This window comes from Phycodurus eques, chromosome 19 (assembly GCF_024500275.1).
Source record: "Phycodurus eques isolate BA_2022a chromosome 19, UOR_Pequ_1.1, whole genome shotgun sequence".
NCBI lineage: Eukaryota > Metazoa > Chordata > Actinopteri > Syngnathiformes > Syngnathidae > Phycodurus > Phycodurus eques.
This window is the reverse complement of record NC_084543.1, coordinates 17,160,465-17,183,450: the sequence shown is the minus strand read 5'-3', so window position 1 is coordinate 17,183,450 and position 22,986 is coordinate 17,160,465. Positions and strand designations below refer to the sequence as shown.

General features: G+C 42.1%; 1 protein-coding gene across 2 annotated transcripts in view; it reads left to right on the top strand.

Annotated features, from left to right (window-relative positions):
- The window catches only part of ryr2a (ryanodine receptor 2a (cardiac)), a 355,011-nt gene that overhangs the window by 260,942 nt on the left and 71,083 nt on the right, over positions 1–22,986 (top strand). For both annotated transcript variants that reach the window (XM_061705277.1, XM_061705276.1), the window contains 12 exons: positions 10,561–10,641; positions 10,722–10,810; positions 12,848–12,976; positions 13,216–13,320; positions 14,489–14,570; positions 14,897–15,055; positions 15,133–15,287; positions 16,570–16,785; positions 16,877–17,149; positions 18,965–19,171; positions 19,250–19,564; positions 20,163–20,230. In XM_061705277.1, the coding sequence (XP_061561261.1) occupies positions 10,561–10,641; positions 10,722–10,810; positions 12,848–12,976; positions 13,216–13,320; positions 14,489–14,570; positions 14,897–15,055; positions 15,133–15,287; positions 16,570–16,785; positions 16,877–17,149; positions 18,965–19,171; positions 19,250–19,564; positions 20,163–20,230 (1,879 nt within the window). The remainder of the gene's footprint in view (positions 1–10,560; positions 10,642–10,721; positions 10,811–12,847; positions 12,977–13,215; positions 13,321–14,488; positions 14,571–14,896; positions 15,056–15,132; positions 15,288–16,569; positions 16,786–16,876; positions 17,150–18,964; positions 19,172–19,249; positions 19,565–20,162; positions 20,231–22,986) is intronic.

Below are 22,986 nucleotides of genomic sequence, written 5' to 3'. Positions count from 1 at the left end.
CAGCTCTTGTTTCCCGTCAGCTTGCAATTAGGGAACCCTTTTCCCAACAATGCAAATCCAAACGTGAATATGGCGAACGTATCTTCTTCTTTTCCTTGCGGCTTGTCCCTCTAGGGGTCGCCACAGCGCGTCATCTTTTTCCATGTAAGCCTGTGTCCTGCATCCTCCTCTCGAACACCAACTGCCCTGATGTCTACCCTCACGACATCCATCAACCTTCTCTTTGGTCTTTGGTCTTCCTCTAGCTCTCTTGCCTGGCAGCTCCATCCTCCTCATGATGTACACTAGTCCCGGGCGGTGCATTGGGGTCCTGGGCCTTCAGTGGAGATTTGAGTGACGCAATCTACCTCTTAACACCACCACGATCACTTCGCAATTTCACAAAATATACAAAAACTTAATATAGCAACGTGTGGCATTACAGAGAGAACGAGAGAGATTTTATTATTTATCATTATTTATTTGGCCAAAACTTAGCAATTGCTGCACAACATCTTTCACTACTAAACGTCTAATGCAACGCTAAACATACAGGTACTGGCTATTGTTAGCAGGGCACTTACTGTATATACTATGTGTATTTGTGTGTCACTACTCACTTGTCATTAAGCACACAGTCAAACAAATTTATCATCCTGTACACACACTATCTTTCACCGAATGCATCACAAATTTTGCTCCTAACATACTACACTGTCACTTCAGACTTACGCATGCAATACCACAGTTCCTCTCTGGGTAGTCTGTCATAGGCTTTCTCTAGATCTACAAAGACACAATGACCTTTTCTGTACATGCTGCAGTGGTCCAGTGCTTTGGAAGCTCCTCCTGTCCACAGAGAGCCTGTCTCACCTCTTCCCGAACAGCTGCACAACACTCGTCCTGTCTCTGCTTCCACCACATGGCTCTGTGCTCTGCCTTTTTCTTCCTAATCTTCCTCCCCACCACCCGAGTCATCTTAAACACCACCACTGCTGTCTAGCGACACTCTCCCCTATGACTACCTTACAGTCGTCTGCACAAGATGTAATCCACTTGCGTTCTTCTACCTCGCTCTTGTAGGTCACCCTATGTTCCTGCCTCTTCTGGAAAAAGTGTTCACTACAGCCATTTGCATCCTTTTTGTAAAGTCTACCACCATCTGTCCCTCCAAGTTCCTTTCCTGGATTCCATACTTACCCACCTGGACACACAATATATCAACCTTTCTCCTAATCATCATGTCAACCAACTCCCGAGATTTTCCTGTCGTAGTCCCAACATTCAAAGTCTCCACATTCAGTTCTTGGCGCTGTGCTTTCCTCTTCTCTTTCTGCCGAAGAACCCGCTTTCCACCTCTTCTTCTGCTTCGACCCACAGTAGCTGAATTGCCACCGGCGCCCTGCACATTGACAGCGGTGGCGGACGTTGTTAACCCAGGCCACGACCGATCCAGTATGGAATTCTTTGGATGAACGCTCATATTTGTTTTGGCAAAGTTTTAAGCCTGATGCCCTTCCTGACGCAACCTTCTGCATTTATCCGGGCTTGGGACCGGCCTACAGTTTGCACTGGCTTGTGACTTCACCATGACCCCCAACCTCGGACTGGGACTGCATCCCTGTCTCCACTCCCCCGCTGACACAGACGGCCACGGGGATGCCTGGTTTATCTCACACGGACGCTAAATGAATTACCAGCCAGTTTGAGAGAGCTCATCAAAAGCAAAGACCAGCAATCCTGACTTCTCACCCGGACTTTAAATCAATTAGCATCTACCACAGAAACCTGCGCTCCCAGGCATCAGGAGACCCCGAGTGTGCAGGGCTCAAGATACCGACCCATAAAGCTTGAAAATCCACTGGTCCCGCATGCCAAGATAAATGTTCAAAAGGGCCGTTTGTCCTTTTGAAATATAACTGAAGACCTCTGGGACAATGGATGGGACACAAGCAACATCCACAGGCGGTGGAGTGTTACTGCACCCAGTGATTGAGAGTTACCATTCAAATATAGCTTCACCGAATTTGATTGTTGTGTGACAGAACTTTGCATGAATTATCGCAGTGCCTATCACCACACCAATGTGATTGTATTTCTCCGAATTTGAATGTCTGCTGATGAAATTTGTTTGCCAACTGAATATGCTTGTGTTTATCTCAAAACAAACAACAAGTGTTATTACCCACTACCTAAGGTTGAAACACTCCCTGCATGGATTAAACAGGGTGTGCTTGACAATGCAAAGCTGGAAACTGATTTCGTTAATAATCCAATAATTATTTTATCCCACTGGTTTTACACCACAAAATACAGTGTTCCCTCGTTTTTCACGGTTAATGGGGACCAGAACCCCCCGTGAAAGGTGAAAAACCGTGAAGTATGATTTGACCCCCCTAGGAATGTTCGTGGATGTGCATGTGGGTACCAGAATGTTTAAAATATGTAAACAGTATTTATACTTTACATATTTGAGACAAAGATTACAACAGTACATGTATTTACTTAAATCTTTAATGATAAAACCTTTAACAGTAATTAACATTTATTATACAGTAATTAACATTCATCAGCGCCTTCTTCAGCCTCTTCATTGTCGTCATCGGGCAAGATTTGGTCGTAGAAAGCTTTAGCCTTTGTCATGACAATATTAGTGTCCAAACTCACTGTCTTTTACCTGCAATCAGCAATCCACAAGGCCAATGCAGCTTTCATTTTTCACAATTCTCTTATTACGCGGAGTTACCACACGTTTCGCTTCCTTATTGAACGTTATTTAAACAGTTTTGCGGATGTTTGCTTCCTCTCTCTTTATATACCGCACTGTAGATTCATTCACGCCATAATGGCGTGCCACAGATGCATAACTTCTGCCCTATTTGATCAAATCTAAAAGTTTCACTTTTTTGCTGATGGTCATCATCTACTTCTTCCTCTTGGGCACCCCGGAGGAAGCTTTCGCAGGGGCACATCGCTTCGGCGGCATTGTAAGGGCTTAACTAATCAAAAAAAGCTTTCGCTTAAACAAACAAAGTTATTACGCACACAACACTAAGATACAGAATGTGAGACATTCAACAGCGTGGACGGGACTGGCGAGACACAACAAGGGAAGATGCTGGGTGAGGCTGCGATGATGTGCAGCCAATCAGCTCACGGGATAAATCCACTCGTGCTGTCATTCGTCGATTTCGTGCCGGGAACCAATCAGGCGCCTTGTATGAGTGCCCGTACAGTACAGGCATGTACAGGCATGTACAGAGCCTCTCAGTCAACTCATCTCTTTGTTTGGCATGCAGGGAAACCAAACCAAACCAAACGGAAGGCAGACCTTGCCTTTGGAATCGCATGCCATTTTAGGATGATTTGTGGTTTAAAAACAATGGAATAACATAACATTAATTCCCAACTAATGCACTGTTTGCACTCACCATTTATTCTATGCAATGAGTGTTTCAACCTTATGTAGTGGCTAATAACACTTACTGTTTGTTTGTTTCACATTTTTGTGTTTGTCTTGAGATAAACACAAGCGTATTTGGTTGGCAAACAAATTTAACCAGCAGACATTAAAAGTCGGAGAAATACAATCACTTGTGGTGTGGTGGTAGGCACTGGGAGCATTCATGCGAAGTTCTGTAAATGCCACGCAACATTCAGTGAAGCTGGTCCTGAGTGTTTTCTCCATTGGCAGTGACCCTCCACTACTAGTGGGTGTCGCTGGGCTCCATCAATTCTCCCAGAGGTCTTGGGTTGGCTCCCCACAGCGCGCATGAACTGGGCCAGTCTGTCTGTGACTCCCGGGCCACTTTTTCTCCCCAGTCTGCCCCTGACCTGCTGTAAATCCTTGCTGGTTTGATCCCTCTGACTAGTGAATCTATCCAACTCCTTTCTCCTTCCTTTGTGTCTAACCTTTTTTACAGTACATCATAATTTTGGGCGGGGGTCTTTTGCCACCTCACTCTTCCCATGTCCTGTCTTTGTACTAACTCTCAGCTCATTTCAGTTCTCTCACTTTTCCATCTCTTCTTCACCAACCTATTTTTCTTTTTTCTTTCCTGAATCTCCACATTCCACCACAAGATACAGTACACTAAGCACATGCCTACAGTGGATGCAGCAAGTCTACACAGCCCTGTTCAAATGCCATGTTTTAGTGATGTTTAAAAAATTAGACAAATTATTTCAAAACGTTTTTGACCTATAACCATTTAAATTTAAAATGAGAAATCCTTTCAAGAGGTGAAGTAAAAATAAACGAAAATAATAGGGTTGTACATGTGTGTATACCCTCTGATACAGTGCCGTGAAAAAGTATTTGAGTATACTTCTCAAATTCTCACATTACACGACTCACTTACACAAGGGGAGACTTGCTAAGGATCAAGGAGGCTACTCCAGAGTTTCTTTCACCAACATTCGCAAATCCGATCATTTTTTTCCCTGAGTTACTCACCGGAGCAGCGACCGCAATCTTTGGCACATGGAGGCGGAGGCGACGCCACAGCGGGAAGTGAGCCGGCATTCAGGTGAAACTCCGCAAGAGAGGATACAGACTGGCATTTCCGTCCATACACCTCGCGAATCTATGCTCCCTGCCCAACAAAATGGTCGAGCTTCATCTTCTGATAAAGACCAGTAAAGACTTCAGACGTTCCGTCGCCATGTGCTTTACAGAGACTTGGCTTTGTGACGCTGTACCCAATGGCGCCGTCATGCTTCCCGGCTTCGATCTTCACAGGGCAGACCGCGGCATGGAATCATCGGGGAAAACAAAAGGCGGCGGGATATGCTTCTATATCAACAAAAAATGGTGTACGGATGTCAGGGACCTCAGCACATACTGCAGCCCGCATTTGGAGTCGCTGTTTTTGAACTGTAAGCCATTCTACTTGCCTACCAACATACAGGCAAGAACTTAAATGCACGAAGCCTCCAGTGAAAACAGTGAAAAAGTGGACCAATGAAGCAAAGATGGTACTTCAAAGCTGTTTAGACTGCACAGACTGGAGTGTCTTTAAAAATTCAGCTGGCAGCCTGGATGAATATACGGACACTGTCACATCCTACATCAGTTTCTGTGAAGAGGTTTGTGTACCTAAAAAGTCATTTCGCACTTTCAATAACAACAAGACGTGGTTCACTGCCAAACATATGCAAATTCACCAAGCTAAGGAGGACACATATCAAAGCGGGGACAGGGCCCTGTATAATCGAGCTAGAAACCTGTTGACTAAAGAAATTAATATTGCAAAGAGGAACTATGCAGCAAAGTTGGAAAAACAGTTTACTCTAAATCAGTCTGGCATGCATTACAATCGCTGACCAATTACAAACGACGATCCCCCCCAAGTTGAGAACAATAGCACACTAGCCAACGACTTGAATACCTTCTACTGCAGATTTGAAAAGGACACATTCACACCCCACCCCACCACCGACCACAATCACACCTGTGACTTCTGCGTTGACCATCTACGAAAAGGATGTGAGACGCATCTTCAAACAACAAAAGATTAACAGAGCGGCAGGTCCGGACCTTGTGTCCCCATCATGCCTCAAAGTCTGCGCGGTCCAGCTCGCTCCAGTCTTGACACAGATCTTCAATAGATCTCTGGAACTGTGCGAAGTACCATCCTGTTTCAAACGGTCCACCATCATTCCAGTTCCCAACAAAACTACAATCTCAGGTCTGAATGACTACAGGCCTGTCTCCCTGACATCTGTGGTCATGAAGTCCTTTGAACGTCTCGTGCTGGACCACCTCAAGAGCGTCACAGGCCCCCTGCTGGACTCCCTGCAGTTTGCCTACCGAGCAAACAGGTCTGCGGATGATGCAGTCAACATGGGACTGCATTTCATCCTAGATCACCTTGACAGTGCAGGGACCTACGCGAGGATCCGTTTCGTGGACTTCAGCTCAGCGTTCAACACCATCATCCCTGAACTCCTTTCCTCCAAGCTTCTCCAGCGCAGCGTCTCCCTCCCATCTGCCAGTGGATTTACAGATTCCTGACGGGCAAGACACAGCAGGTGAGGCTGGGGGAGGCCACCTCATCCACACGCAGCATCAGCACTGGGGAGCCCCAAGGTTGTGTCCTCTCTCCGCTGCTCTTCTCTCTCTACACGAACGACTGCACCTCAACGCACCCGGCTGTCAAAGTTTGCAGATGACACCACCGTCATCGGCCTCATCAAGGAGTCGTCACCGTCTCATTGTCTTTATGTCTCAAAAGCTGTACACTTTAATTCCACTACGCCACCGCCCCCTAGAGGTTATGAAAAAGTTGTACACTTTCATTCTAGTATGCCACCTAGAGGTTATGAAAAAGGTGAAGACCAATATGAAAGGGGTACATATGACTGCATATATGAACAATTATGCTCATAAGTTTACATACCCAGGCAGAATTTGTGAAATTTTGTTTTGTTTTGTTTTTTAAATACGACTGATGACTGAACAACAACCATCATTAATTTCTTTATGGTTATGTTTTGTTTAATGATAATGCTTTTCTGAAATGCTTTACTGTATAATTTTAATCCCATTAAAATAAAATAAAATGTCTTTCGCCTGGTCATTTATGCTTTCTTAAAGGAATTGTACACATCTTACAAATTCTGCCTGGGTAATCAAACATATGAGCACAACTGTATGTTTTCTCATTTACTAAATAAAAGTAGGGCTGTGCATTTCAAAATAAGAGCAAATAAATAAAAATAAAGTATTATGTGTTCAAATAAAGTGCTTAACTTCATAATAATTCTTTGAAAAAAATAACAAAATACAGATAATACTACATGTTTTGATCATATGGGTAGAAGAAAAATCATGCATTTGCACAAGTCAGACCATTTTCTCACGCACTTGTTCACAAAGAGGTGAACCTCGCACCGTCTTTCCTTGTGAGTGACTGAGCAATTCAGGGAAGCTCCTTTTATACCCAATCATGGCACCCACCTGTTCCCAATGAGCCTGTTCACCTGTGGGATGTTCCAAACAGGTGTTTGATGAGCATTCCTCAACTTTCTCAGTCTTTTTGGCCACCTGTCCCAGCTTTTTTGGAACGTGTTGCAGCCATAAAATTCTAAGTTAATGATTATTTGCTAAAAAAAAATAAAGTTTATCAGTTTGAACATTAAATATCTAGTCTTTGTAGTGTATTCAATTAAATATGGGTTGAACATGATTTGCAAATCATTGTATTCTGTTTTTATTTATGTTTAAAACAACGTTCCAACTTCATTGGAATTGGGGTTGTACATGGGTGCACATTATACACGGGAAATTATGGTAATTGGAATTATATGTATTAAATGTACTAGTTTTATTCGTACTAAGTACTCTGTATCGGTATTGTTGAGTACTCAAAAGTGGCTACTTCTACTGGTATCGGGCTAAAAAAAAAGTGTTATCAAACATCTGTTATCTAATTGATGGATAAATAGTTTTGAAATCAGAAGCCAATAAAAAATAGTTTAACTATTATTCTATTTATTTTGAAAGGGGGATTGCTAACAAAGAAATGCTTGTAACATCTAAACGTTATTAAAAGTGAAGACAATCTGCAATTGTGGTATTTTAGCAAGAGACATGAAGTTGATGCGCATGATTTGCTTTCGGGGGCTACATAAAATGATGTGGTGGCCCCGCAAGTCATGAGTTTGACATCTGTGACCTCGACTAAGGCCCCAGTTCCAGCTCAATAAAAAGGAGCTCTAAGCACCACCATATTTCAATGTATGGTGTTCTTTTGACGATGAGCAATGTTTTCTTTTTTGCCCCAAACATCGCTTTTGGAATTAAGGCCAAAACGTTCACTCTTGGTTTCATCAAATCACAACACATTTTCCCACGTGTTTGGGAGAGTTCAAATGTTTTTGCAAAATGATTGAAAAAAGATAAGGCTTCTGTCATGTCATCTACCTCCATAGCCCAAACATTTGAAGAAGACGAGAGAGTTTCTCACAAACAGTACACTAAATAGCAAGTACTTGCCGGCAATTTCTGCAACTCCGCAGATTTCTTCTCATCTTATCATCAATTTTGGAGGGACATCCATTTCTTGGTAATGTCACAGTTCTGCCATATTTTTGCTACATGATGACGACTGTGTTCCATGGGATATTTAATGAATTGTAAAGTTTTTGTACCCGTGTCCTGACTGATATGTTTGATCAATGAGATCCCCTTGATGCTGTGGAAGCTCTCTGCGTACACTTGCTTTTGCTGTAATATGTGACCACAAATTTATAAGGAAAAGCCTACTAGAACTTCTGAACTTTATTTTGGGTTCATCAGAGGCACTTTAAATGGTGGCAGGTGTGTGTTGACTCCCATTTCACGACTTTTAATTTGATTGGTTAATTCGGAATATACCTGTAGCCACAACCCAAGGTATAGGAGGGTGTGCAGAGTTGTGCAACCGCATTATTTCGTAGTTTTTTGTTTTTTCCCTCTCAAAAAGATTTTTTTTTTTCAATTGAGTTGTACAGTTTATAGGTCACTTTAATGTTGTACAACGTTTTGAAATTATTTATATTGGTCCCCTTTTTAATATAACAAAAACCTGGGATTTGAACAGGGGTCTGTAGACTTTTTATATTCATTGTACCTGTCTCCCTATTTTCTATTGCTGTAGCAAATCAACATCTGCCAGATCATCAAGACAACCCATAGCATTTCTCAACTCCTTAGTCCTCAAAACGTTCCCTTCTTAACTTCCCCCATTTGATCATCCACTCAATCCCTTCATTGAAGGCACATTTGCTATCAGAAAACAGTTTAAATACCGCTATTTATCGTGTATAATGCGCACCCATGTATACCACGCACCCCCAAAGTTGACCTCAAAATTCTGCAAAACCCTTCTACCCATGTATAATGCATTTTTTACAATGCAGGATTTTGCTTCTTCCCAAATGATCAAAACATGAAGTATGGTCTGTATTCCCCCCCCCCAAATAATTATTCTGAAGTTAAGCACTGCATTTGAACACGTAATCCTTTTTTTTTTTATTTACTCACTCTTATTTTGAAATTCACCGCCCTACTTTTATTCAGTAAATTAGAAAACACAAAGTTGTGCTCATATATTTGATTAGCCAGGCAGTATTTGTAAGATGGGTACAATTCTTTAAAGAAAACATGAAGGACCAGGCGAAATACATTTAATTTTATTTTAATGGCATTCAGATTAAACTGTCAAGCATTTCAGAAAAGCATTATCCTTAAACAAAACATAACCATAAAGAAATTAATGATGGTTGTTGTTCAGTCAACAGTCATCCATCCATTTTCTGAGCCGCTTCTCCTCACTATGGTCGCGCGAGTGCTGGAGCTTATCCCAGCTATCATCGGGCAGGTGGCGGGGTACACCCTGAACTGGTTGCCAGCCAATCGCAGTCATATTTAAAAAAAAAAAAAAAAAAAAAAAAAATATTTCACAAATTCTGCCACGGTATGTAAACTTATGAGCACAACTGAACATATATGCACTCTTACGTACCCATGTCATATTGGAATGAAAGTGTAGGCTACAGCTTTTCTATAACCACTAGATGGCGGTGGCATATTAAAATAAAAGTGTACAAAAGTGTGGCATTTTGGAATGGAACTGTACAGCTTTTTTACCAATAGATGGCGGCATACATTTATAAAATGTGAAAGTTTTTTGTTTGTTTTCATTTGCCCCTATACCTATGTATAATGCACACTATTGACTTTTGACCATTTTTTTGGGGGGGGGGGGGGTGGAAGGGGGAAATGCGCATTATACACGAGCAATTACGGTACATGTTTTAATGTTGATATGGCCTAGATGACTCTCTGAGTTAATATTAAAAAAAAGATAGATAGGATAGGATAATGTTTACTAGTCACCACAAAGGGAGCATCTGCACGTTCATTCTTGTTTATAACATAAATTGAAATTGCTCTCTGCCTGGTCCTCTTTGTTGTCATTCTGTAATGATTTGATGTTCTTGTTGATATGGTCATATAATTATTTTTTGTTGTGTTGCACATTCCTTCTCTGAATATCCTTTCCTTGCATTTTGTGGTTTAAAGCAGCATTTTACCAGTCAACTATTTTATGTTTGCTAATTTATCTTCATTGTTTCTCCTCCCACCACATGGAAAAACTCTAGGAAATCCTCTCCAGTACAAATTGTGTCCTCCTGACCATAAAATGCTACAATTTAAAAACCTGTCCACCTATATGTGCTGTGGCTCATTACTACTCATCCAAAAATGTTGCCTCAAATGCGCTGTAAAAGAAAGCGCTATCATTCGAATATTACTTTTTCCTCTCACCATTTTTTCGCTTTACGATGTGTTGTCTGCTCCAATATTCTGTTCCCTGACTTTTTTGTGAATGTGTCTCTTTTTCTGAATGTCTGTGCATGTGCGTGTACATTGTTGTGTCTATTTGTACACGCCCATGTTGTTGGAATTACCTGCTTATGTGTGTCTGCATGTATTTCTGTATCTGTAAATCTGTGCGTGCGTGTGTGTGTGTATGTGTGCGCATGTGTGTTTTGTGCCTGTGTGGTCTGTGTGTTTCTTTCTCTTTGGAACAGGTGAGAAGGTTATGCAGGATGATGAGTTTACCTGTGACCTTTTCCGCTTCCTTCAGCTTCTCTGTGAAGGACACAACTCAGGTATTTTTGTAAATTCACTGTTTGCAGGCCAAAAACTATCTTAATATTCAAGTGGAAATTGACATATCTGTTTGGTGCAGATTTCCAGAACTACTTAAGGACTCAAACAGGGAACAATACAACTGTCAACATAATCATCTCGACTGTTGACTACCTTCTAAGAGTACAGGTTGGCACCCTTATTTTAAGTTTAAAAAGTGCACTTGTCTTAATTTAGAGAAGGGTGTTCTTAATCACGGGCCACGTGTTAGTTATGGGTTGCCCTCAGGGGTGTTATAACGGTTATAACCACATAACACCGCACCAATGTACAATCGCTAGTGGTGTAACGGTACGCCAAAAATCACAGTTCGGTACGTACCTCGGTTTTAAATTAATGATTAAATCGGGCCTTCTTCTCTTCCTTTCGGCTTTTCCCGTGAGGGGTCGCCACCGCGCATCATCCTTTCCCATGTAAGCCTATCTCCTGCAGCTTCCTCTCCAGTGGTGGTAGGGGGTCCCCCAAAATCGACATTCCCCCCTCCCTGCTGACGAAATGTAATGGACTCAAAATCTTTCTCTTTTGTAAAGTCCACTGGGTATTGTTATTTAGCTGGCCGGTGTTTCGCGTTGTCCACAAAGACTTTTCATATTTTAAGAGATTTTTTAGCTATGGCAGACCCGAGACCCATCCATCCATCCATTTTCTGAGCCGCTTCTCCTCACAAGGGTCGCGGGCGTGCTGCAGCCTATCCCAGCTATCATCGGGCAGGAGGCGGGGTACACCCTGAACTGGTTGCCAGCCAATCGCAGGGCACATACAAACAAACAACCATTCACACTCACATTCACACTTACGGGCAATTTAGAGTGTTCAATTAACGTGCATGTTTTTGGGATCTGGGAGGAAACCGGAGTGCCCGAAGAAAACCCACGCAGGCACGGGGAGAACATGCAAACTCCACACAGGCTGGGCTGGGGATTGAGCCCCACTCCTCAGAACTGTGAGGCTGACGCTCTAACCAGTCAACCACCGTGCCGCCCAGAGCCCACACATAAAGATAAAAAAAAATATGCCATTTAACAGTTTTGGCTGTATTTTGTGGTGTGTGCTTCGATAATATCAACACAGAACACCATACACATAAAGATTCTGTTCAAACGGCGAACTCAAAATCTCACATGATCACACGTGATCTTACAAAACCGAAGAAAAGAAACCCTTCCGGCTTCGGGCCGATGTTTACCGAATGTTCCTGAAGGTTGTTAGAGCCGGGCGCCTTATAAAATGGTGTTGTGCTAAAAAACGACTTGCTTTGGAAAATACTTCTTGCTGTCTAGACTCTTTGTCGTAAACATTGAACACGTTCCTGATTTAAGATTATCAGCCCCGACCTCTTTCGGACCTAAAAATTGTGACAAATCCACTCTTAACACACATCAGACCCAAAAACAATCTTATAGAATAATCTTATAAAATTTAAGATTGTCTGGCTTTTGACGTGTTTGATCGGGAAGGTGCAAAATCAGCACAAAAACAGGCTGATTGTCTTTATATGTGTACCAGGCCTTAAAAGACATTTCAGCTCTTATCCGAGCAGGCTTAATCTGTTTATATAACAAGGTTTACGTTATTTAGAACAGAACTAGCCTAGTTCTGTCTGGGTAGGTGTATTCACAGGCAGCTGTAAACAGAAAATATTCCAAAATACAGAAACGTGTGAGGGATAAAACTTCGAGCGAGAGTGAAAAAGGACAGAAAATAAGATTCCTCTCGTGACTCTCATAACCTCAAGCACCCTCTATTGACGAGCAACCGCTGGTTTTTGTACAATACATTTTATTATTATTTTTTTTAAATTAATAACGTAACAAAACAAAACAAAACAAAAAGTGTTTTTTTGGGGCGGGTTGGAACTTCAATTCATTTCAATGGGCAAACCTGCTTTGACATACAGTACAAGTAAATTTGAGTAAGGAGCTTTGTCACAGAATTAATTACGCTCATAAGTCAAGGTACCACTGTAATTAATTGAGTAGTTCAATACTCTTGCACGTTTTCAAGAAGAATCTTTTTGTCTTATCAGGTCGGTTTTAAATGTGCTGCTCTTCCTCTCATGCGGGATACATGTTTGTTTTTTTTTCTCTGACAGCGCATACTTATGTGGACCCCTAATTACATTTTACTTGACCTTTTTATTTATTTTTGTTTGTTGTCTGTTTTTAGGAGTCTATTAGTGATTTTTACTGGTATTACTCCGGGAAAGATGTAATTGATGAGCAGGGGCAGAGGAACTTCTCAAAGGCAATTAACGTGGCCAAGCAGGTTTTCAACACGCTCACAGAGTATATCCAGGTACAACAATCCAGAGAAGTTTATAGAAGTTCTTGGATAATTTACTGAAATGTATAGCATGTTGTAACACCATCACTGCATGGGCAGCTTTTAATTTATACAAATGCTTATTTGAAATAAAAGCTATGACATGCTTATTGAACAAAGACATTTCCAAACAAATTTCTATAAAAACTGTGCTGGCTTTTTCTTCTTCTTTTGCTTGTGACAAACTGTGGTTATCATTGATAATATTACAGGGTCCATGTACTGGCAATCAGCAGAGTTTGGCCCACAGTCGTCTGTGGGACGCTGTGGTTGGGTTTCTACATGTCTTTGCTCATATGCAGATGAAATTGTCTCAGGTAAGTTCAGGTAAAATAGAAATAAAGGCTTAATGAACTTGGAGTGAGAACTGTTTTTTTTTTATTTTTACCTTAACTTTTTAATTTGTAATAGTGGTATACTATCTTATACCTATATATATACCTGTGCCTTTCATCAATCTGTCTATGTGTCTCTCTACTGTATGTATGTCTTTCGTCTTTTCATTCACACAGTATATGCATTTTATTCTATAATTGCCATTACAGTGGAACCTCGGTTCACAAACTCAATTTATTCCGTGACTCTCGTAACCCCAAATGTTTGCAACCGAAGCAATTTTACCCAATAAAATGAATGGAAATAGAAAAAAAATCCATTCCAACCCCAGAAACAAGCCACAGATGCCTACCACATACGGTCACCAACCGTAGTTGACGCCCACCACCCAAAGCAGATGCCCACCACGTATGCCGAGCAAGGAGCAGATGGAAGGGCCCCGAGCCGTCGCACCATGTCGCAGTTGAGTGGGTCGCGATACCAAGCCCCGAGTCTCCCACCGAGCCACCGGAGCCCCATTGAAAAGACCCACCCACACCGCAGCTTCAGCAGCGGAGAGGGAAGTGTTTCACAGGGATTATGTTTCAAAAAAGGGCTTTGCCATACTGTGGCACTCTGTTATGTGCTCCAGCAGTGACTGATCACCATGTTACATTTCCATGGCACAGCAGAACATTTCCAGCTCTCCAGAAGAGACAAATTCAATAAGAAAAATTACATGATGGCATGCGTCCAGCCCCACCAGCGAGAGCTCACCAGAGGCAACACTTTTCAGGGCTTCCTAATTGCACAATCACTTGCATTTGTCACTTGCTTTGGAGCCATGCTGAGAGCTAAACTGAGAGCTCACTTAGAGCAATAAAACAAAAAGATATGGATCTGTATGTGAAATATGGTGTGAACGTTCCTTCACACTGTCTGAGATAAAGAACAGCAGAGAGTTACCTGTAGATGCTGTGACAGTTAGCTTACTGAAGAATAGTTCAACGGCCAAAGCAATATTAGTCTGAACATTTTGTTCGCAAAACCAATTTGTTCATGAGCATGGGTGTTTGTGAACCAAGATTCCACTGTACCTTTCTTTGTTGGTTAGTTGGCTGCTGTGCTGGGAGAAATCTCAGGGTGACATTTTTGTGTTTTTCCCTTCAGGACTCGAGTCAGATTGAGTTACTGAAGGAACTGATGGATCTCCAGAAAGACATGGTGGTTATGTTGCTTTCAATGATGGAGGGTATGACTGTCATCTTGTACTCATGGGTTCCATAGTAAAAATGGGCGGGAAAATTACATAGTCACATAGCTATGTATTGAGTTACTGTTTTCATCTCTTATGCTGCATTATGGTTAGATGAGTATCAAGTATTGATGTTATCAAATTAAACAACAACAACAAAAATTCAGATTCACATGAAATAATTAAAAGATTATTTATTGAATTTGGGTCCAAAGTGTTGAGACAGGAGACAGCACAAGGCTCAGCATTGTAACTTTATCATCGCTAACCTATCAATCATCTCTAAAGAAATATGTCATTTGTGTTTTGTTTTATAATTGCAGGGAATGTGGTTAATGGGACCATTGGAAAGCAGATGGTTGACATGCTGGTGGAATCATCGAACAATGTAGAAATGATTCTGAAGTTCTTAGATATGTTCCTCAAGCTGAAAGATGTAACCTCTTCAGATGCCTTTAAAGAGTATGACCCTGATGGGAAAGGCAAGTCTCTGTTTTCATTAACTGAACATGAAGCGTTTGATAATTCTAATGGCATTGATTAACAAATGAAATGAAAGGTGTAATATCCAAGAGGGACTTCCAGAAGGCAATGGAGAACCATAAGCACTACACCCAGTCTGAGGCTGATTTCCTTCTCTCCTGTGCTGAAACTGATGAAAATGAACTCCTGGACTATGAAGAATTTGTGGAGCGCTTTCATGAACCAGCTAAGGTAATAAAATTGGGTTTTTAAAAAGTGTTACTCCACTTCTTGTGTGTAATTTACACTGTGCCCCATTTACATGTACAACTGGGGTGGCGGTAGCTCAGTCTATATGGACTTGGGCTTTGGAGTCGGAGGATATGGGTCAGAGTCTCAGGACAGACATCATGTAAAAATGGCAACTAGTTGTTGGAGAGGTGCTAGTCTGCTTGCTGGCTACTGTTGGGATGCCCTGCAAGGCATCGTCCCCATCACCCCAGCTCAAGTGGACAGCTGTGGCTCAGTTGGTAGAGCGGGTCATCCACTGACAAAAGGGTCGGCGGTTCAAATTCTGGCTCTACCTGCCTACTGTCAAGGTGTCCTTGGGCAAGCCCAACCCAAAATTGCCTCCAGATCAGCATGGTAAATGAGAAACTGTTCTCAATTGCCTTATCTGCTTAAACAAAGGAAAAATAAAAAGTTTTTTTTTTTCTTTCTTTTTTTTAAAAATCATTTTGCACCTCTTTCACTCTGAGTCTCTCCTTACATTACTTGCTCCTTTGTGATCTGGTTCTATGTGTGGTGTGCAACACAAAAGTATAAATTGGACTATAATAAATTATAAAAAACCTTGTAAAAATAGGTGGTTGTGAACACCTTCGGTTCAAGCTTTTGAATATTTCTCCAGGTTGGCGGTGGAGCACCCAAAGTAAGACAATAAACTCGACTCCACAAGGTTCCATTTTGTCAAAATTTAAACAATGAGAAAGGATCTCTGATAAACTATTACTGTTACTATTTTTTTTGTGTGAATTTAGTGGCACTCCTACTGGCTTATTTGTATTACAGCTACATACTGTAGATACTTTATTAATCCCGTGAGGTAAATTAAGCATGGTTGCATTTGTCAAACAAATTAAAGAGAGCTGCCATCGCCTGTGGATTTGGTGGTCTCTCGAGTAATCAGGGTTACGACAGTGATAAAAACATAAATATGACAAGAAAAGCATTAGGTATGGAAACTGCTTAGAACTTTATAATTCTAAGCAAAATGCTTTAACTAGTCTAACTAGTCCATTTGAGTCTGGGTGTGGTGGAGCCTATCCTAGCTCACTTGGGGCAAGACTCAGGGTACAGAATGGTCGGTTGCAGTCCATTGCAGGGCACTTTACACTTTTACATTTACACTTTAGCAACAATGCATTTTCCTTCATCATTAGTTTTGGATGCAAATTGGTCTGTGTCGTGAAAATGTCTGAAAAATATCTGCTCAGAAGAAGAGGGAAATTCTAAACCGTACTGCAATTTCAAGGACATTGGCTTCAATGTGGCGGTTTTGTTGACCAACTTGTCAGAGCACATGCCTCATGACAACCGGCTGCACACCTTCCTGGAGCTGGCAGAAAGTGTTCTCAACTACTTCCAGCCCTACCTGGGTAGGATTGAGATTATGGGCAGTGCCAAGCGTATTGAGAGGGTCTACTTTGAGATCAGTGAGTCCAGTCGAACACAGTGGGAGAAACCTCAGGTAAGATTTAAATTCATATTCTTTTTCAGATTTCCGATCTTTCATGTTCAACTTAGTCAACTCTTTTTTTCTTTATATAACCCAATTGTAGGTTAAAGAATCCAAGCGCCAGTTCATCTTTGATGTGGTAAATGAAGGAGGCGAGAAGGAAAAGATGGAATTGTTTGTGAATTTCTGTGAGGACACCATCTTTGAAATGCAACTGGCTGCTCAGATGTCAGACACTGGCGAGCGCTCAGCTGTGAAAGAGGACAGTGAGCAAGAGAGGCCAGATATGGACAATCCAGAGACAAGCTTCTTTTCAGTTACCACGGCCCGCATGGCACTGACAGCGCTGCGGTACAGTTTCATGATATTGATTAAGGTCAGAATCCTGAATTCAGCGCTGAATTTTTAAGAGGGTTGTAAAGTTTGTCAAAATCGTGAATATGAATCTATTGTTAATAACAGCAATAATCTAACAGTATAAAGTGGGCATGACAAATTGCAGGTTAGTTTTGGGAACTGATTTGGGAACCATATCTTGCTCCATAACCTTGGTTAAAATAATCAAATTTAATGGCATTATCTGTTATAAATTTCTACCGTGCAATATGCCATGCACACAGTACACTTCATACAGAGGCCAACCTCCCGACATGCGCATGTACATTCCTTGATCCCATTCAGATCATTTCTAAAATCTTAAACCACTCATATTGAAGCACCATGACGCTTATCAATCAATCACAAACCTTTAGTTATACTTTTCGTACAAAAGGTTTGTGGCATAGTGGAAGGTTTTTCTTAAGACATTTGAAAATTATTGGATAACTATAAATATGTATATATATATATATATATATATATATATATATATATATATATATATATATAGTGGGTACGGAAAGTATTCAGACCCCCTGAAAATTTTCACTCATTTTAAATATTACAGCCATTTGCTAAAATCATTTCAGTTCCTTTTTTGCACATTAATATACACACAGCACCCCATATTGACAGGAAAAAACGCAATTGTTGAAAGTTTTGCAGATTTATTAAAAAGGAAAAACTGAAATATCACACAGCCATAAGTATTCAGACCCTTTGCTCAGTATTTAGTAGAAGCACCCTTTTGAGCTAATGCAGCCATGATGCATTTTTCACACCTGGATTTGGGAATCCTCTGCCATTCCTCTTTGCAGATCCTCTCCAGTTCTGTCAGGTTGGATGGTCAACGTTGCTGGGCAGTAATTTTCAGGTCTTTCCAGAGCTGCTCAATTGGGTTTACGTCAGGGCTCTAGCTGGGCCATTCAAAAACAGTCACGGAGTTGTTCTTTCTCCCATCTCCCGACTGCCTCTCTGGAGCTCAGCCACAGTGAGCTCCAGTGAGCTCCAGAGAGATTCTTCTTTACCTCTCTCCCAAGGCTCTTCCCCCCTGATTGCTCAGTTTGGCAGGACGACCAGCTATTGGAAGGGTTCTGGTCGTCCCAAACGTCTTCCATTTCAGGATTATGGAGACCACTGTGCTCTTAGAAACCTTAAGTGCAGCAGAAATGTTTTTGTAACTTTGGGCCAGACCTGTGCCTTGCCACAATTCTGTCTCTGAGCTCTTCAGGGAGTTCCTTTGACCTCGTGATTCTCATTTGCTCTGACATGCACTGTGAGCTGTAAGGTCTTACATAGACAGGTGTGTAGCTTTCCTAATCAAGTCCAATCAGTATATTCAAACACAGCTGTACTCCAATGAAGGTGTACAACCATTTTAAGGATGATCAGAAGAAATGGACAGCACCCAAGTTAAATATGAGTGTCACAGCGAAGGGTCTGAGGTCTGAATACTTATGGCTGTGTGATATTTCAGTTTTTATTTTTTCTGTGTGTACATTAATGCATATATATATATATATATATATATATATATATATATATATATATATATATATAAACATACTGGCTTGCTCAGTGAAGCTGTAGACACAGTGGAGGTGAGGAGCTATTTGGATGAAATCTACCCTATGAAGTGCTGCATCCACAAAGTAAAATGTTTCTCTTGTATTTATGGGCGATTATTTTTTTGTGTTTATACTATTTAGATTTGCAATGTTACATGTCAGTGTATACTTACTGAATATGTAAATAGTATGGTAAATACGCCAGCATTAAAATATAGGCTTACAGATTTCATCTTGTTTCTCAGGTGCTGTCCATAAAGAGTTTGAAGAAGCAGATGAAGAAGCTAAAGAGTATGACATCAAAAGACATGGTGACAGCCCTGGTTTCATTCTACTGGTCTGCATTGCAGGGCCTTTTTCATATGGCATTCAGTGTGGTTCGAGGATTTTGCAGAATTTTCTACAATAATATATTTGGAGGTAACCTGGTTGATGGGGCCAAGAGGATAAAGGTATAGAGTTGTCATAGAGCCATATAGCCATTGTCAACAGTTTGAAATAAAACTAAACTAAAATCCCACTTTCCTCAGGTGTCTGAGCTACTGGCTAACATGCCTGAACCCACCCAGGATGGAGTCAGGTTGAAGGGAAAGGACAAAGAGAGAAAATCATCTAACAGGAGTTCAATGAAGGAGGACCTGGCATACTTGGCTGTCAATACCAGTGACACTGAGCTGTTGTCAGACATTTTTGGCCTGGACTTACGGAGAGAGGGAGGACAATATAAAATAAGTCCTCACAACCCCAATGCCAGTCTCACTGAAATTCTCAACTCCCCGCTTCCTCCTCCGCCCCCTTGTGCTGCCTCAGCAGCACCTCCTCCTGAGCTCAGACAAATGGATCAGGTGAGGCTGAGGGAAAAAAAGCACTCTTATTAACTCAGGTGCAGACACAGAAATGTTTTTGAAATGAAATAAATATATATATATCATTATTTTTTTCCAATTTATTTTAACTTTAAACTTAATACACTGTGTTCCAAATTATTATGCATGTAGGATTTAAGTTACATAAATCTAGTTGCCATTTGGAGGTGTACTACCATCCACCATCGCAGATGCTCAACAGGTTCTCAACAGGGTTACCGATTATGGTGCACATCGTGCATTTTTCTCATCATGAAAGGATTAAATTGTATTTTTCTTTTGTAGCGTGTGATAGTGTATTTTTTGCATGAGAATTACTTTACTGCAGAAGGCATGATTCTTCTTTTGATACAATGGCAGGAAATGGTAAGTTAGAGATGAGATCTTTTTGACACCTTCAGGAAACCTAAAGGGACCTACCATCTCATATTTCAGCCCAAATTACTGGGGTCGTTCCACATCATAAATGCGTCACAGTTTTTATGCATAATGTGGGGGTAAATGGATAAACCTTCTGCTGATGATAAGCACGTAATAGTCAAATTAATGATAGTTTCCCCCCCCCCCTCCATTCCAGTCCAAGAGCCCTTCCTTGGAGGAGAAGAAGGAAGAAACAACAGAAAATGCATGTGAAACAAAGAAAAGGTAAGTGTTAGCACATTTTTATAATTTGATTGGTTTATTGTATATTGGGAAACAGTTGTTATTTTTTTGGGACTCGACGCTAAGGTGGTGATAGTCGAGTCGTCGTCGACTAATTGATGACGTCATTGATATTTTTCTCACCTCGTTGTGTGCGCCAATGTAATAAAACAATAATAATAATTGCAGTGCAAAGACTTGCTCACTCACTCTCAACCTCCCTGGTTGCTCCAATGTCCTTTCCACCCCACCCCTGACACGTTCATCCAATCACAGTCAGGTACTGTATGTTGAAGTTACTGTCGGAATTTGTACAACTCCAACACAAACTCATGTAACACAACTACAGGATTGCTGCAATATATGATAATACTATGAAGTAAAAGAAAACATAAAGGACCGGGTAATGGTTTTCAACAATGTATTTTAGTAAACCTAGAGCTATCCTTCCTGTTGCTGTTTTGGAGCTTGGGTGGCGCTTGGCGCCCAACCCCCCCCCCTCCCCCCTCTATTTCTCTCTGTCTCCCCTCCCTGTAATCAGTACCACCTTGGCAGCGCACCTGTTTTCAATAAGCCGTCATCATCGCTGCCTGCATAAAAGCCTGCCATATCCTGGAAATCCTCGCCAGAGTATTAACGTTCCACTGTGGTACACCGGCTTAGTACATCACATCAGTAAGCTACGCCTTATTTGTATTATTCTGACTTCCATGTTCTTCCTCATCCTCAGTGCTCCTTCCGTGTGCACTGCCTTGCTGACTTCTTCCACCACGCCGCCAAATCATCCACCTGCTCATACCACCACCAGCTGCACGTTTCCCGTCTCTACGACCCGCCATACGCCTCAGAGATCCAATACCACTTCCTTTTCAAAAAACTATTCACCACAAACTTCTCAGCCTCCGCTTACTACTGGGTCCAGTTCAAATTGATACCTTTGTATTGTGACAGAATACTCTGGCCTTCATGGACCTAGCAGTCATCAATTAGTCATCCTAATTACGCCTGACTGCTCTTAAAATGCTGTGGGACTCCAACTCGTCGCCAGACTATCAATGCTCTACGTCGAGTTCGTAGCCTAGCCACCTTGCCTATCTGTATGCTTACAGAAGATCTCGTGAGTTTATCTCTACCTCATTCTTCTTCTTTGTCCCCAGTCTTCCATCTGCCCTTGCTCCCTCCAAACCAGTGCTCCCCTCTTGTGGCCCACTGACAACCCGGACTCCTACCCCTTGGAGGACCCCTGCCAATCCCGGATTTAGTTCTCAGAGTTCCTTTGTTCACTTCCAAGCTGCAATAGACTTTTGTTCACAAATTCACCTCCATGTCCTCTCTCTACAACTGGGTCCAACTTGCAACCTGAATCCTGACACATGTAGGAAGACAGGACAAAGCTCTCCAGGAAATCATGGAATCTTTAACCACTCTCATGCAACAAGTTTCCCTCATTTCTGCCAAATTACAGCCCGACCACCCTCCCGTAAGTACTCTTTGCGAGCCCGCAGCCGCTGATTCATGCCACCTCCCATACAAAGAGCCTCATGTTCCTCCGCCCGAGCCCTATTCCGGGGACCTAGGGGCATGGAGTCAATTCCTCCTCAATTGCCCGGAAGGAAAAGAAGAAGATTCAATCTACAACCGTTAAGCTCCCCCACCGAACAATCCAAAGTTGCATACGTAACTAACCTTCTCCATAGAAAAGCAGCAAAATGGGCTACCGAGTTATGGCGCAACTCTTCCCCGGTACTCATTCGCCTCCTTTTCTGCGGAACTAAAAAAAGGTTTTTATCACCCCGTTCAGGGCAGGGAAGCCACCCAACGCCTCCTCACGCTTACTCAGGGCTCTAGTTCCGAAGCTTCATACTCGGTAGAATTTAGGATACTTGCGGGTGAAAGCGGGTGGGATGACGCGGCATTAAGGTGTATTTTTTTTAAACAGGCTTTCAGAGCAGCTCAAAGATGAGCTTGCCGCCCAGGACGAGCCCTCCTCCCTCGAAGAGCTTATCTCCTTATCCATTCGTTTGGACAACCGGCTCGGGTAAAGAGCATGAGAGAAAGGGCAAAGAGCGCATAAAATTACATCCTCCGTGAGCATTGCGCCTCGCCCGCCTTCTGAACCTCTGACCGCCTCCTCGCCATCCCCCATTGCACCAGATGAACCCATACAACTCGTCAACAGCAGGTTAGATCCCCAGGAACGTCAGCGCCGTGTTACCTAGCAACTGTGCATTTATTGCTGTAAATAAGGCAATTTCATCTCCACATGCCCCTTGAAACCAAAAGACCAGGCTCACCACTTCCCCAAGCTCTTCCTCCCATATGACCGTTACCATATGACCATGTATTCTTGGTTCCGTTCACAACACACCCGTTATTGCCCTTATTGACTGCGGTGTAGATGATAATTTTATTCATGACGGATTGGCACATCAGCTCCAGCTCCCTCTTGAACCTCTCCAATCACCCAAAAAAATCACAGCCATGTGTGGTCGACTCATCTCCCCTGTCACCCACAGCTATGTTTACATTACTCATTTCAGGAAAGCACCGTGAGGACATTTCATTATTCATTATATCTTCCCAGTTAGTCCTCGGAATTCCCTGGCTCAAGAAGCACAACCTAGACTGGACCCACCTTGCTATCACCGGGTGGAGTCCTCACTGCCACTCACACTGTTTTCTTGCTGCCATGCCACCCTCCAGCAAACCTCAACCACCTGCCACACCAATCAACCTCTCCCGGGTGCTGGAACAATATT